The sequence below is a fragment of the Rhinopithecus bieti genome, unplaced genomic scaffold (genome assembly GCF_001698545.2).
Source record: "Rhinopithecus bieti isolate Rb0 unplaced genomic scaffold, ASM169854v2 scaffold_8927, whole genome shotgun sequence".
Taxonomy (NCBI): Eukaryota; Metazoa; Chordata; class Mammalia; order Primates; family Cercopithecidae; genus Rhinopithecus; species Rhinopithecus bieti.
Window position 1 is genome coordinate 282,902 of NW_016806124.1, and position 13,216 is coordinate 296,117.

Sequence of the window (13,216 nt, forward strand, 5' to 3'; positions counted from 1 at the left end):
TGGAATAATTTCTGGGACCAAATTTTCAATCAGGAGCAAAAATAGAAAGGGGAGTGGGCACCCACATAAGCTCACAAACACCCTCATACAGCACACGCACAGACTAGGTCAAACATAACATTGAGTTTTGGGGGTGGTGTGTGTGTGTGTGTGTGTGTGCGCGCGCGCGCGTGTATCTGCCCTGGCCTGTGGAGAAAGGTTTGAAAAATTGCTCATTCTTTGAGCTCCAATGCGTACTTCTCTTTGCCTGTCCTCGGTGGAGTGATGAAGTTGCTCCCATCCACGCGCTAAGTGGGATCCCGTGGGAAATGCTGGGGATCTAGCCCCTCTGACTCCTCTGCGCACACCTCCACGTTCACTACGTAGCCGTACACACCATCAAGCCCCTTCCCTGGCGCACCGGGCTGACCTGCCCCTCGTGGGAGCCTTCAGCACTCTGGGGACCGATGGGCACGGCTTCCGCAGAGACGCAGACCTTGAATTTGGGAGAGAATCCTGGCTCAGCGGGCTTATTAATGTCCTCATTATGAATTGTCCAAACCGTCTGCATTTCAGCAGCAAAGGGTGCTGCTGGCGGCTTCCTCCTGTGTCCCAAACCCTGCGGACCTGAGAGTCCTCGGGTTGGGGAGGTGGTTCCCCTGTGCCTACTGCTCCCCCCTCTCTTGCCTTCCAGCCTCACCCTTATTCAAGCTTCAATGCGAATCTCCGTGTCTGCCATCTCGTCTGTCTTCTGCCACCATCGCCCCCAATTTTGCACAGATGGGCTGCATGCCCACTAGTTCCTATGCGTTCTCTGTGTCTGAGGGTGTGGGTACAAGGCTGGATCCCCAAGGCCCAGCCAGTTTTTCAGAACCAAGAAAGAGCCTCCACATCCAAACACCTGCAATATCCCCCCACTTCAAATCTGGTCTCACAGGCTAACCCAGAACGGAAGACAATTTTTGAACCCAAGAGCTGCAGGGGAAATAAAAGCATACGATTTTGGAGTTTCTAATTTTATAAAGCAGTCCCTCTGGAAGACAGAGAGGACAGAGACCCTCTTGAAGTCAACTCCATATGCCCCATCATTGATTCCTGGATTCTTCTCTTCTTACCCCTCCCTCCCCACCTCCTGCCCTGTTTGTTTTAGTTACGAAATGCTGTGGGCACCTCGGTTGTGACTGAAAAGTAACCTTGAAACACGCCGGCCTGAATATCAGAGACAAATCTCAGCCTCCCAACCGTCGGCCGCTGCTGGAGGGGCTGTTTGCGCCAGGCGCCGGCCGCCCCACTGCGGGTCGCTGGCGGCCGGGCTCTGAGGAGGCCGAGAGCCCAAGCGGCCGGACCGTGCGCTCAGCGCGTCTCCCGAGGCCGTTCCGGGTCTGAACTCTAACAAGGAGGGGCCTCGCAGGAGCAGCGGCGTGCGAGTTAAAGGTGTGTACACAGTTTTTCTAAATAGGACAGCACTTTGCAAATTGGCTGTCATGGGCTTGCTGTTTTGACAGAGAATGAGCACTGAGAGTGAAGAAACCCGGCATAAATAAATCCGGCTTTCATAGGGATCTGCGGGGCACTGAGGCCGGACGCGCTCTCCGACAGGCGCACCGGGCGCCACGGGGCGATAGAACAGGGCGGGGGCCTGAGGCCAGAGCCGCCCCCCAGGGTGGTCTCCTCCCAGGTCCCTCCTTCCTCAGGGGACTTGCCGTAGACCTGGGAGGAAAGGGGGCTCGACCAGGGATCTCGTGTGCCCTATTGCCCGCCCGGCCCGCTCCCCTGGCCCGCCCAGGAGTGCGGGGCGCCGCGGCGGTGGGGCGGGCGGCAGGCGCGGAGGGGCAGGTGCGGAGCGCCGGCTGCGGCTCCCTCTCACCTAGGTGTGAGCTGATTATTCAAATGGGCTGCCCCGGGTCTGGGGATTGGAGGCCCGCGCCAGCGCGCCGCGCTATATCACCAGCCGCCCACGTCACTGCGGCACTTGTCGGTCCGCGGTCCACCACCTCCTCCTTCCTCCTCCTCCTCCTCCTCCTCTTACACCACCACCACACCTCTCCCCTCCTTCCTCCTCCTCCTCCTCCCCACCCCAACCAGCCCCCGCGCCGCGCGCTTCCCCGCCGCCTCGGGGCAGCTCTGCACTGCCAACCTCAGCCGCCACCCAGCAGCCCGTGAGCGCGGCGGCTGCGGCGGGCGCTCCCTGCCGCGGGGCGCTGGCCGGGGCCTCCTCTGCTCCTCGCCCCCCCCACTCCCGCCCACTTCCAACTACCGCCTCCGGCCGGCCCAGGGAGAGAGAGGGAGTGGAGCCCAGGGAGAGGGAGCGCGAGAGAGGGAGGGAGGAGGGGACCGTGCCTTGGCTGACTTTTTTTAAAAGAGGGTGGGGGTGGGGGGTGATTACTGGTCGTTTGTTGTGGCTGTTAAATTTTAAACTGCCATGCACTCGGCTTCCAGTATGCTGGGAGCGGTGAAGATGGAAGGGCACGAGCCGTCCGACTGGAGCAGCTACTATGCCGAGCCCGAGGTAAGCGCTTGTCTTTTCAAGGGGGAAGTGGAGCGGCGGCGCTCGCTCCTTCCCCAACCTCAGGACCGCTTCCCTCGCTGACACCCCCCCACCCCCGCCCCACAACCCCAGCCTTTCTGGGCAGCCGCCTTTTCCGCCCTCCTTGGAATCAAATGGGTCTCTTTTTTATACGACACACTGTTAGCCTTGAGATAATATTAACTTTGTGATCAAATATTGACTTGCGGCGCCTCCAAATCCTCTTCGTGGCCGAGCCACGCACTATCCTAACAGAGTTATGTTTGGCAGCGCGCGGCTGGGGAGGGGTGGGAGGTCGGCCGGCGAGGGGGTGGGGAGCTGAGGAGGAGAAGATGGGTAGGATTTGGGGGCTGAAGTGGAGGTAGAGTCAAAGACTAGTGGACAAAGAGAAAGAAAGTTTGTGCCTGCAAAGCTCAGCCGCGTGTAGTTTAGGTCTCGGTTCCTTCCCTATTGCCCCATTCAGTGCTTCCGGCAGCCCCCGCACCCCACACAGGCACTGCCTTTCGGATTCCCTGGAACAAGGGAGGGGGTCCCGGGAGCGAGACGGGACAGAGGGGACCAGGGACAGTCTTCACTGGAGGCAGCCCGAGGCGCCCCGCGAGGTGTCCCGCAGGTTGTTTGCTGCGACCGGAGGTGGCGTCCGGGGACTTCGGGCCTCGGTGCCAGCTCAGTATGTTGGTAGGAGAGTTTGGGGAGACTCTGGGACAGGGGAATGCATTTGGGGTTCTGGCTTGGGAGTACTCCATGAGACCCCTGTTCTAGAATCTGGGCGAGGTGGAGAAGGGCTAGGAACGGACCACATGCCCAAGCAGCAATCCGCTCTCCACTTTCCCAAGGGTGATCGATCATGGCTCTCCCTGGATGAAACAGACAAGGAGTCCGGAAACTGGGCCACAAGGGAGGAAAGGGCTCCCCGGAGGCCTCCCGGGAGGCGGAGGCCTGGGCGGTGGGTGGGAGATCTGGGCACCCTCTAGCCGCGGTGCTAACGCTGTCGCCTCCCTCCCGGGGCTCTGTCCGCAGGGCTACTCCTCCGTGAGCAACATGAACGCCGGCCTGGGGATGAACGGCATGAACACGTACATGAGCATGTCGGCGGCCGCCATGGGCAGCGGCTCGGGCAACATGAGCGCGGGCTCCATGAACATGTCGTCGTACGTGGGCGCAGGCATGAGCCCGTCCCTGGCGGGCATGTCCCCCGGCGCGGGCGCCATGGCGGGCATGGGCGGCTCGGCCGGGGCGGCCGGCGTGGCGGGCATGGGGCCGCACTTGAGTCCCAGCCTGAGCCCGCTCGGGGGGCAGGCGGCCGGGGCCATGGGCGGCCTAGCCCCCTACGCCAACATGAACTCCATGAGCCCCATGTACGGGCAGGCGGGCCTGAGCCGCGCGCGCGACCCGAAGACCTACCGGCGCAGCTACACGCACGCAAAGCCTCCCTACTCGTACATCTCGCTCATCACCATGGCCATCCAGCAGAGCCCCAACAAGATGCTGACACTGAGCGAGATCTACCAGTGGATCATGGACCTCTTCCCCTTCTACCGGCAGAACCAGCAGCGCTGGCAGAACTCCATCCGCCACTCGCTCTCCTTCAACGACTGCTTCCTGAAGGTGCCCCGCTCTCCGGACAAGCCCGGCAAGGGCTCCTTCTGGACCCTGCATCCTGACTCGGGCAACATGTTCGAGAACGGCTGCTACCTGCGCCGCCAGAAGCGCTTCAAGTGCGAGAAGCAGCTGGCATTAAAGGAGGCCGCAGGTGCCACGGGCAGCGGCAAGAAGGCGGCCGCCGGGGCCCAGGCCTCGCAGGCTCAACTTGGGGAGGCTGCCGGGCCGGCCTCCGAGACTCCAGCGGGCACCGAGTCGCCTCACTCGAGCGCCTCCCCGTGCCAGGAGCACAAGCGAGGGGGCCTGGGAGAGCTGAAGGGGACGCCTGCTGCAGCACTGAGCCCCCCAGAGCCGGCGCCCTCTCCCGGGCAGCAGCAGCAGGCCGCGGCCCACCTGCTGGGCCCGCCCCACCACCCGGGCCTGCCGCCTGAGGCCCACCTGAAGCCGGAGCACCACTACGCCTTCAACCACCCGTTCTCCATCAACAACCTCATGTCCTCGGAGCAGCAGCACCACCACAGTCACCACCACCACCAACCCCACAAAATGGACCTCAAGGCCTACGAACAGGTGATGCACTACCCCGGCTACGGTTCCCCCATGCCTGGCAGCTTGGCCATGGGCCCGGTCACGAACAAAACGGGCCTGGACGCTTCGCCCCTGGCCGCAGATACCTCTTACTACCAGGGGGTGTACTCCCGGCCCATTATGAACTCCTCGTAAGAAGGCGACGGCTTCAGGCCCGGATAACTCTGGCAGCCCGGATCCGGGATAAGCGAGAGAGCAAGTGGGGGTCGAGACTTTGGGGAGACGATGTTGCAGAGACGAAAGGGAGAAGAAATCAATAACAACCCCACCCCAACACCCCCAAGACAGCAGTCTCCCCTCACCCGCTGCAGCCCTTTCGTCCCAAACAGAGGGTCACACTGATACCCCACGTTCTATATAACGAGGAAAACGGGAAAGAATATAAAGTAAAAGAAAAAAGAAAAAAAAAGCCTCCGGTTGCCACTACTGTGTAAAGACTCCTGCTTCTTCAAGCACCTGCAGATTCTGATTTTTTTTGTTGTTGTTCTCCTCCATTGCTGTTGTTGCAGGGAAGTCTTACTTAAAAAAAAAAAGAAAAGAAAAAAGAAAAAAAAACTTTTGTGAGTGACTCGGTGTAAAACCATGTAGTTTTAACAGAACCAGAGGGTTGTACTATTGTTTAAAAACAGGAAAAAAATAATGTGAGGGTCTGTTGTAAATGACCAAGAAAAAGAAAAAAAAAAACGCATTCCCAATCTTGACACGGTGAAATCCAGGTCTCGGGTCTGATTAATTTATGGTTTCTGCGTGCTTTATTTATGGCTTATAAATGTGTATTCTGGCTGCAAGGGCCAGAGTTCCACAAATCTATATTAAAGTGTTATACCCGGTTTTATCCCTTGAATCTTTTCTTCCAGATTTTCTTTTCTTCACTTGGCTTAAAAAATATACAAGCTTGGAAATTATTTCAAGAAGGAAGGAGGGATACCCTGACTGGTTGCAGGTTGTATTTTATTTTGGTCCAGGGAGTGTTGCTGTTTTCCCAACATTTTATTATTAAAATTTTCAGACATACCAAAATTGAATGAATCTTACAGTAGGCACACAGGGACCCCGCTCCTGAAATTCTGCAATTAACATTTCATTATATTTGCTTTATCACATACTTGTCCATCCTCCCTCTATTGGTCAATCCATCTTATTTCTCTAAATCCACTTCAAATTTGCAGATACCAGTATACATCCCCCTAAACACTAAAGCAAGCACATTATTAAATGGAACTCATATGGTTTATGGTTACTTTTTGAATTTGTGGGTTAACTTTACACACAATGAAATACACAGATCCCAGGCAGACCATTCCAGCAGGTTTATTTTTAACGCCAGTAGAAGATAACTCTCCACATATCACAATTTTCCACCTTGGCTGTTTGAATGTGCCCTGTTGTTGTGGCCTCTTGGGCCCCACAGCTGGCTTCTCTTGGGGGAAGCCTGGATTTCATGATTTTGCTGTACTTCTGATCTTGGGCCTCCCTTCAGGTCAGTGAGCCTGGATCAAACTTGCAAATTTGTGGTGCAGCACTTTGCCTGTTCACCACTGTGAATAGTGGTGGAATTGGGACTCTGCCTGGATCTTCCAATCTCCTCTTTATGCAGGCCGCCACCCTTTCCCACCCTTCTCCCTCAAGCAGGTATTGCGCACAACCATGGCAGACCTTGCTAACCCAGAAAGACCTTGCTAACCCAGAAATGGCAAGACATTTGGTGTAGGGAAACATTTAGAAGACCTTATCCTGGAATTAGTTTGAAAGGATAAATCAGGGTAAAAATCCAAGTCTGTTTTTTTAAAAATAAGGTATATTTGGGAGTGAGGAGGAGGTAAGGGGTGTCTGTCCAACCGACCATGACAGTAGTGGAGATGCCACTGTTGGCAAATTTGCTCCCCATCTCCCTCCAAAACTCGCCCTTGCAAAGCTTCTTGTAAGTTAGGTAAGGTTGGCAATCCAGGTTTGCAGGGCCCAGGGGATATGCAGGTATTTTGTGAGCCTTCAAGGACTCTCTAAAATATAACGAAAAATCCCAGAATGAATTCTTATACACCATGCTGCCTCTCCCCACAGACGACCTCGCTGGCCTAAAAGGGCGGCCAACGGCAGTGAAAACCAAGCCCGAGAGCGCAAAAAGGAGCCTGGTGTTGATTTTGCCCAGGACATCTGCTGGCTGGGCGAGGGCAGGATCAGTGTCGTCGCAGGTTCGGCAGACTCGGGAGCCACTCCCGTGCGCAGTTAGCTTGCGGTGGGTAAAAACACTCTGAAAGCCTGGAGGACTTTTTGCCTCAGGTTTCTAAGTTCAGGCTCCTTTCTTCAAGATTAGATCTTTGGGCTTCTTGACCATCCAAACCTGGAGTGTCCCAGCTACGCCCCAGACCCGGAGACTGGCTTTGCTTGCTACCTTGCTGGGGTCTTTGCTACCCCATCCCCCACCTCGCCGTCATCCCCACAAGCCTGGCCTTCCCACGAGCTTGAGGGGGGTTTGGCATCGCCTGCGCTTCCCCCCACCCCACTGTCCCCCTCCCGCCTCCAAATCCCTTTCTTAACATGCCACATTGTCCCAAAGAACACAAGGAAGAGAAATTGGGGAGGGGGGGATCCGGAGGCCACAGCCAGCAATCAGGCCGTCTCTCCCCCTAGCAAGGACACACACGTCGTGAGCCCGGCCTGAAATGTGTTTCATTATCACATAAAAGGCTCCCGTGGCGAAGGAGCCGAGAGGCAGGGCCGGGGGCCGAGTGGGGGACAATGGAGGCTGAAAGCGCTGCCCTAACCTGCTATGTTTCGTATGGCACGCCCATTGTGCGAGGGTCGTTTTAAACTACTTAGCGCGCCCCCCTTCACTGATCCCGGCCGATAAGATATAGTTCTGTCCGAATACATAAAAAGGATGTCGGGGAGCAGGCGCTTTCGGAGGCTTTTCTGGGCTTCTTGTGTCTTTCACGTCCCCCTCCCGCTTAAATCCCTCCCCTAGCCCGGGTTCCGAGCTTAGGAGCTCACAAATCGCCTCTGCGCGCTTTCCCCAACTCTGCGCATTGTGGGGTGCAGAGGCTCTCCCCCCCTCCTTTTTTTCCTTTTTTCCCCACGCCTTCCGCGCGCCGGTTTAAGCAACCATGATCTGTGAATAAACAAAGTCTGTAAACAACCGAAAAAAACATTCTAGATCCGAATTCCAGGAGGGTAAACTTTCCATGCCACGTCACACTTCAGCAAATTTGCACAGATATTATATTGCCTCCCCCTCCTTTATTATTCTTTTTTTTTTTTTTGCCAGGATCCCATTGTACTTAACTGAATTTTATAACGCTGATCGATATCTTGGTAAAATATTCATTTTTAAACTAGCGGGCAGTGAAATCTTTGCTTTGTGTGCTAAAGTCAACAGTCGCTTGGTTTGAGCTCAAATAAATGCGGGGATGCCTCGGCTCGGAGCAGTCTTCCTCCTCCCTCCGCGCGCTGGACGCTCCGCCGCCCGCCCGCCCGCCTGCCTGCCCGCCGGCCGCCGCAGGTAGGGAGCGCGCCCACCCGAGGGCCGCGCCCGGCTCCCCTCCTCACCGTCCGCACCCCACTCCTGTCCGCGCTCTGCCCCTCCCCCAGCCAGTCCTTCTCCCTTCCAGGGCTCAGACGACGGGGCGGGCTTGGCTGGTGGTAAGCTCAGCCAACGGAGACTCAAGGGGTTGGGTTTTTTTTGCAGGGGGTTCGGAAAGTGCATGACTTGGAAGGATGAGGGGTCGTAGAGTTGCGAACTCAGACCGCTTTAGGCTCTGAGCTCAGAGCAGTTTGGTAGGGCCCAGAGGAAGCCACACAGGCCCCTCGAAGAGCTCGGGTCTGGGGATTTGATATGAGAGCAGCGTGTTTCCGGGGAACAGTGGAGGGTGGAGTGTGGGGAACCCCCTTGGCCTCAGAATCAAGGGTGGGGGTCAGCAGAAAACGATGTGCGTGGTGCAAGGGAGTCTGAAGAGGCTGAGGCCCGAGTGTGGTGACACCCTCCCCTTGGCGCTCAGGGGTTTGAGTCCAGTCTCAACTCTTTCTCGGACACTGGCAGGACGAGGAGACGGTGGGGGTCAGCATCAAACAGCAGCAGGGGTGGGGCCGCTCCTTTCCAAGAAGGGAGTGAACCTCAGCTCTGACTGCAGGAAGCGGCTGGTGGCCTTTGCGCACCGGTGTGCTTGGCTGCAAGCAGGTTGGGGAGCCTCTGGGGTTATGAGCTGGGTCCAGGAGAGAAAGTCAGAAAGCAGACGCGGGGCCATTCATCATCCCATTCTCCCTGCAACCCAGTCGCCGATTTCCCCCCTTCCACGGGCAGGAGCACGCTCGCGCGTGCCGGGCTTGCCCTGTGCGGTTCCGGAGGACGCCAGTTCGTAGGACACAACAGAACCAGCCGCGTCTTTCCTCCACCTGCGGAAAGGCGTGGACCTCGGAAAAATAGTTCTGCTGCTGCCCCTTGAAACCTCAGGACTCTCGGTTTTCGAGAGCAGGGCATGATAAAGGTGTGTTTCCCTAGGTGTCTACCAGCACCCCCTATCCCCGCCCCCACGCCAGATCTACATTCTGCCTGGGGTCTTTACTTTAAACGCCTGGGTAGTAGGCACTGTGACAGGCCGGTGCCTGACTCGGTTACTCTGGGTCTTTGGTCTGACGCGACAGGGAACTGGCACATGGAAATTGCCCACCACCCCGACCGGAAAGCTTTTCCCATGTGCGCCGCAGTCACCAGACTTCGAGCCCAAGTGGGCAGAAATCTGTTTCGTTGTTAAGCAGGGTCAGTGTTATGTAGTCACCTTCCTGTGTGGGGACCCTGGGTGGCCCCTCCTCTTTCCCTGGTGCCTTGGGCTGTGCGCCCGTGTCCACCGCACCCGAAGCCTGCTGGGGAGCGCGCCCGCAGCCCTCCCAGCCCCGGCTCGCCTCGCGTGGCTGGTTATCTTCCCTGAACATGATGGAACGCCTGCAGGACACACGACAAGGCTAATCGTTTTTAAATAATTAATGCCTCCCTTTCCGCTGGTAATGCGCGGCGTCGAATCCGTCAATTACTTGTCATTAGACGGGTGTCGCCCCACGGCCTTCCCTCGGGCCTTTGATGGCCCCGGGTCCCCTCGCCCAGGCCACTCCACGGCCGAATTCAAAGGTGCCGTGCCTTTGAGAGCCGGGTACGGAGTAGCCATGACCCTTAATTCAGTGCGAGTTTTGAAAGAAAGACCCTCGCTGAAGAGATGTAATCTTCCAAATGGCCAATTTAAACGCCAGATCTTTATCGCCCGCCTTCTCCCCGGCTTCATAAAGAGAAGCCGCTCCTCAATGCTTTGGGGGCCTTTTAATGTGGGAGTGGGGCGGGGAGAAGCAAGAGATAAGGCTCAATAGGGCAAAGGAGGAGGCGTTAGCCCGAGGAGGTACCTGAAGTTACCTGGGGGCAACACGTTTTCTTCCGTGCAGTGCATGCTTCTACACATCCGGGGGTCTGGAGGTGGCCCTGGCTTGGAGGGAGGGGTGGCCGAGATGAGATCTGGAATGCAGTTCATGTTTCAAAAAAGCAGTAAGGCCTTTTCTGACTATGTACCTTCACCCTGCGAGAGAGGGCAGGAAAGGAAACATTTTTCTCCCAAACACCAGGAACCTGGAGTTGCTGCAAGCAGTTGGTTCTGGCTGATGTTAGCAAAGTAGTACACATCAAGTCCTGCCATACAGAATAGACCACCTCCACTCCCACGCACACCCTAGTGCCATTAGCTCTAGTTTGTTGTCCCTGCTGTAGCAAAAGAACAAGGTTTTAGACCTGAAATCCTTTGCTGGGTGGGGGACAGCATGGACACCAACCCTGGCGGCGGCACCATGGCAACCAGGCCAGCCAGGGGTTGTCGAGTAAAACGTAAAACTTTAAAACACACAAACAGAAAAAAATAATCAATCCCCAAAGTTTGCAACTTGACTTAATCACACTTCTTGCTGTTTCCTTCCCTGGTCAAATGTTCTTTTTTACATTAAATAAAGATTCAAGGGTCTAGGGATCTTATCTTTATCTGTCCCCTTCTGAGCGAAAACAATGCACTGTATCTTCAGCCTTCCTTAAATGCGAAGACTTCTCCACTCTAGGCTTTATAGCTAACTTTAGATCAGAAATTTACTGTAGCTTCCATCCCCAGGATGGGCTTTCCTCTGAGAAGAGGTAAAAGGAGATGGGGGTGGAGAGACAAGATAGTGGGAATCTATTTTAACAATGGATGGCAAAAGGATGAAGGCCTGTGACCCGCACCCCACCCCCACCAGGGTCCTGGGCTGTTCTTTCGGTCTTCAGCTCCACACACACAGCCTTTCTAGAGCAAATCATCCTGATTGGGATTTTTTGAAAAATTCTTTTTTGATGAGAGGCACCGGATGTGGGCAGGATGTTACAGGCACCCCTAGAGACAAGCAAACAAAAATAAGGTAGAATGGATGAATGTCCTCAGCAGATCTCAGCAGGGTCTCCAGCTCCCAGCAGGCCTCTTCTCCCTTTAACAAAACTCCCAGGGAGTTCCCTACCCTGGAGCACTCCAGGGGGTGCCTCGGAAGCCTAAATCCTGGGCCATCTTCCTTATTCTGTTCACAGCCTTCCTGCCCACTCTCTTATCCCTTTTCTCCTTTCTTCTCTAAAACAATCATGTGTGTCCCCAGTTGCCCCCTCCCGCTATTGTATTTGTTGATGACCTAACACACTCACACCAAAAGCCACACACAGAAAACCAACAACGTGGGATGGGAGGAGAGACCAATTATGACTGAGGCTAACAAGCAGGGAACACCCAAGTTGAGGCCGGCTGTCTCCTGGGAGACTGATGGAGGCTTATTTTACAAGCTGTAATTCCGTCGCAGTCCCTCTTGCTAGACTGGAGGTGATGCCTATTCTCCCCTCCCCCTCAGTCCCTGCACCCTTGGGGCCTAGTCCAGATCGTTTGTATCCTCTGCAGAAGAAGCTGCCACCTTGTGCTAAAGTACCACTCATGTAAAGGTAGAGAGGACAGGGAGTTTTTACAAGCACACCTTCACAAAAGTGTGCTTATTTTTTACATTAGTTGCTATTTGTCAGAGCTCTGAGCTCACTGCCAACATTCACATGGACTGGTCAGATGTCATTGTCACCACCCCCCCCCCCCCGCCCCCCGCAGGTTCACATTAAAAAGCATTGACTTACTTGTTCTCTCTCTCTCTCTCTAAAGAAGGGGTGATATTTCACTGTTAGATAACACAACTGATAGCTGGGAGTGCTAAAAGAAGCAACAAATTAAGTTACATTCATTCATGCAAAACTAGAGGTCTCACTTCCCACCAGGGCAAGTGCCTGGGGTTTAACCCTCTCTTGTTAATTAGAGGCAGCAATATTCCCAGCAGTGTCAGGAGATGATGCTGGCAATACTATACTTTCTTGACTTAAACATCATTAAATTTATTGAGAGAGAATACTTCAGCCTCACAAAAGTAAGTGCAACGGAAAAATACTGGCATGTAATGCACAATTATAACTTTGTAACGAGAATTGTTTGCTGATTTTTAGTTCTGCTTCCTTAAATGGTTGGGTCCTAATTTATTTTTTAATAAGTAAATCAACTTTCCCATTGTTTCATTTATTTGAAAATAATAAGACACAGGTCCAAAACTAAGCAGGGATATTTTGAACTAGGATTGGTAATGATCTGAGCAAATAAAATAAGATTGCATGCATGTAAATTTTGACTTGGTATTTCATGAAAATATCCCAATTTATTATTCCTTCTATTTTACAAAGCAGAAGTAATTATATATTGAATTGTGTTTGGAAATTGTTGCTTGCTGAAAGGAAAGCATATATATAATTCCTAACTTGAATTCATGAATGTTAAAAGTGCTTTATTTGAAAACATAAAACAATCTTTGGAAGTATTTGGAGGAGAGGGCTTGGAAGGCACTAAGGCCTGAGGTAGATAGCTAGATAATCGAAAAGGACAGATGATGATTACATGACATTTTCTGTGAAGGAACGGGGTGAGGTTCCAGGGCAGGAGCTGGGTTATAGAGAGCTTCATATGGAAGTCAGAAGCATCTTTAGCAGAAACGTCAGGATGTCAGCATGTGCACCCTTCGGTATAAAATATACAGCTTTGCTCAAGCCTTTTGCTTGCTTTACTTCCACAAACCCATTTTAAGTTTCAAATAAAGGAGATCAATTTCACTATATATTTTTCATTTGTTCTGTGATTCTGAGCTACATTAATTGGGGCAGTTCACACACAGGAAGAAGATGTAACTTCAACAAATCTATCCCCTGCTAGCTAAGAGCATTCTCTCTCTAGAAAAGAGAGATTTTTTCTCCAGAAAAGTTAGTCTATTTCTTGGCAGAAATTTTGTTTTACCATTTTAGTGTTTTCAGTGGCCTTCATGCCCCCATCCACGTCCTGCCCTCTCTTATTTTGAATGGAAACACTAGTCAATCCGATGACCATTGAGTGGGGTTCTTCTAGGTGCCAGGAACCATGCAAGGTATCTTCCTGAACAGGATCTCTTTTAAGCTTCCCCATG

At 53.8% G+C, this 13,216-nt stretch overlaps 1 protein-coding gene across 3 annotated transcripts; it reads left to right on the forward strand.

The window, feature by feature from the left end:
• Positions 1-1,193: 1,193 nt before the first annotated feature.
• On the forward strand, positions 1,194-5,540 carry FOXA2 (forkhead box A2). 3 transcript variants are annotated; one of them, XM_017874816.1, is made up of 3 exons: positions 1,194-1,413; positions 2,419-2,488; positions 3,527-5,540. In XM_017874816.1, the coding sequence occupies exons 2-3, from the start codon at positions 2,420-2,422 to the stop codon at positions 4,829-4,831; spliced, it is 1,374 nt and encodes a 457-aa protein (XP_017730305.1). In that variant the 5' UTR covers positions 1,194-1,413; position 2,419; the 3' UTR covers positions 4,832-5,540. The 3 variants fall into 3 exon arrangements, with proteins under 3 accessions (XP_017730305.1, XP_017730304.1, XP_017730306.1); XM_017874815.1 differs by lacking the exon at positions 1,194-1,413 and having other exon boundaries at positions 2,114-2,488; XM_017874817.1 differs by lacking the exons at positions 1,194-1,413; positions 2,419-2,488 and adding an exon at positions 2,830-3,184.
• Positions 5,541-13,216: the final 7,676 nt, after the last annotated feature.

What these genes read in the sequence shown, in the direction of transcription:
- FOXA2 (XM_017874815.1), top strand. Translation starts at nt 2,402, where the DNA reads ATGCACTCGGCTTCCAGTATGCTGGGAGCGGTGAAGATGGAAGGGCAC. An exon ending in GCTACTATGCCGAGCCCGAG is followed by an intron (nt 2,489 to 3,526) that starts GTAAGCGCTTGT and finishes CTCTGTCCGCAG; the next exon opens with GGCTACTCCTCCGTGAGCAA.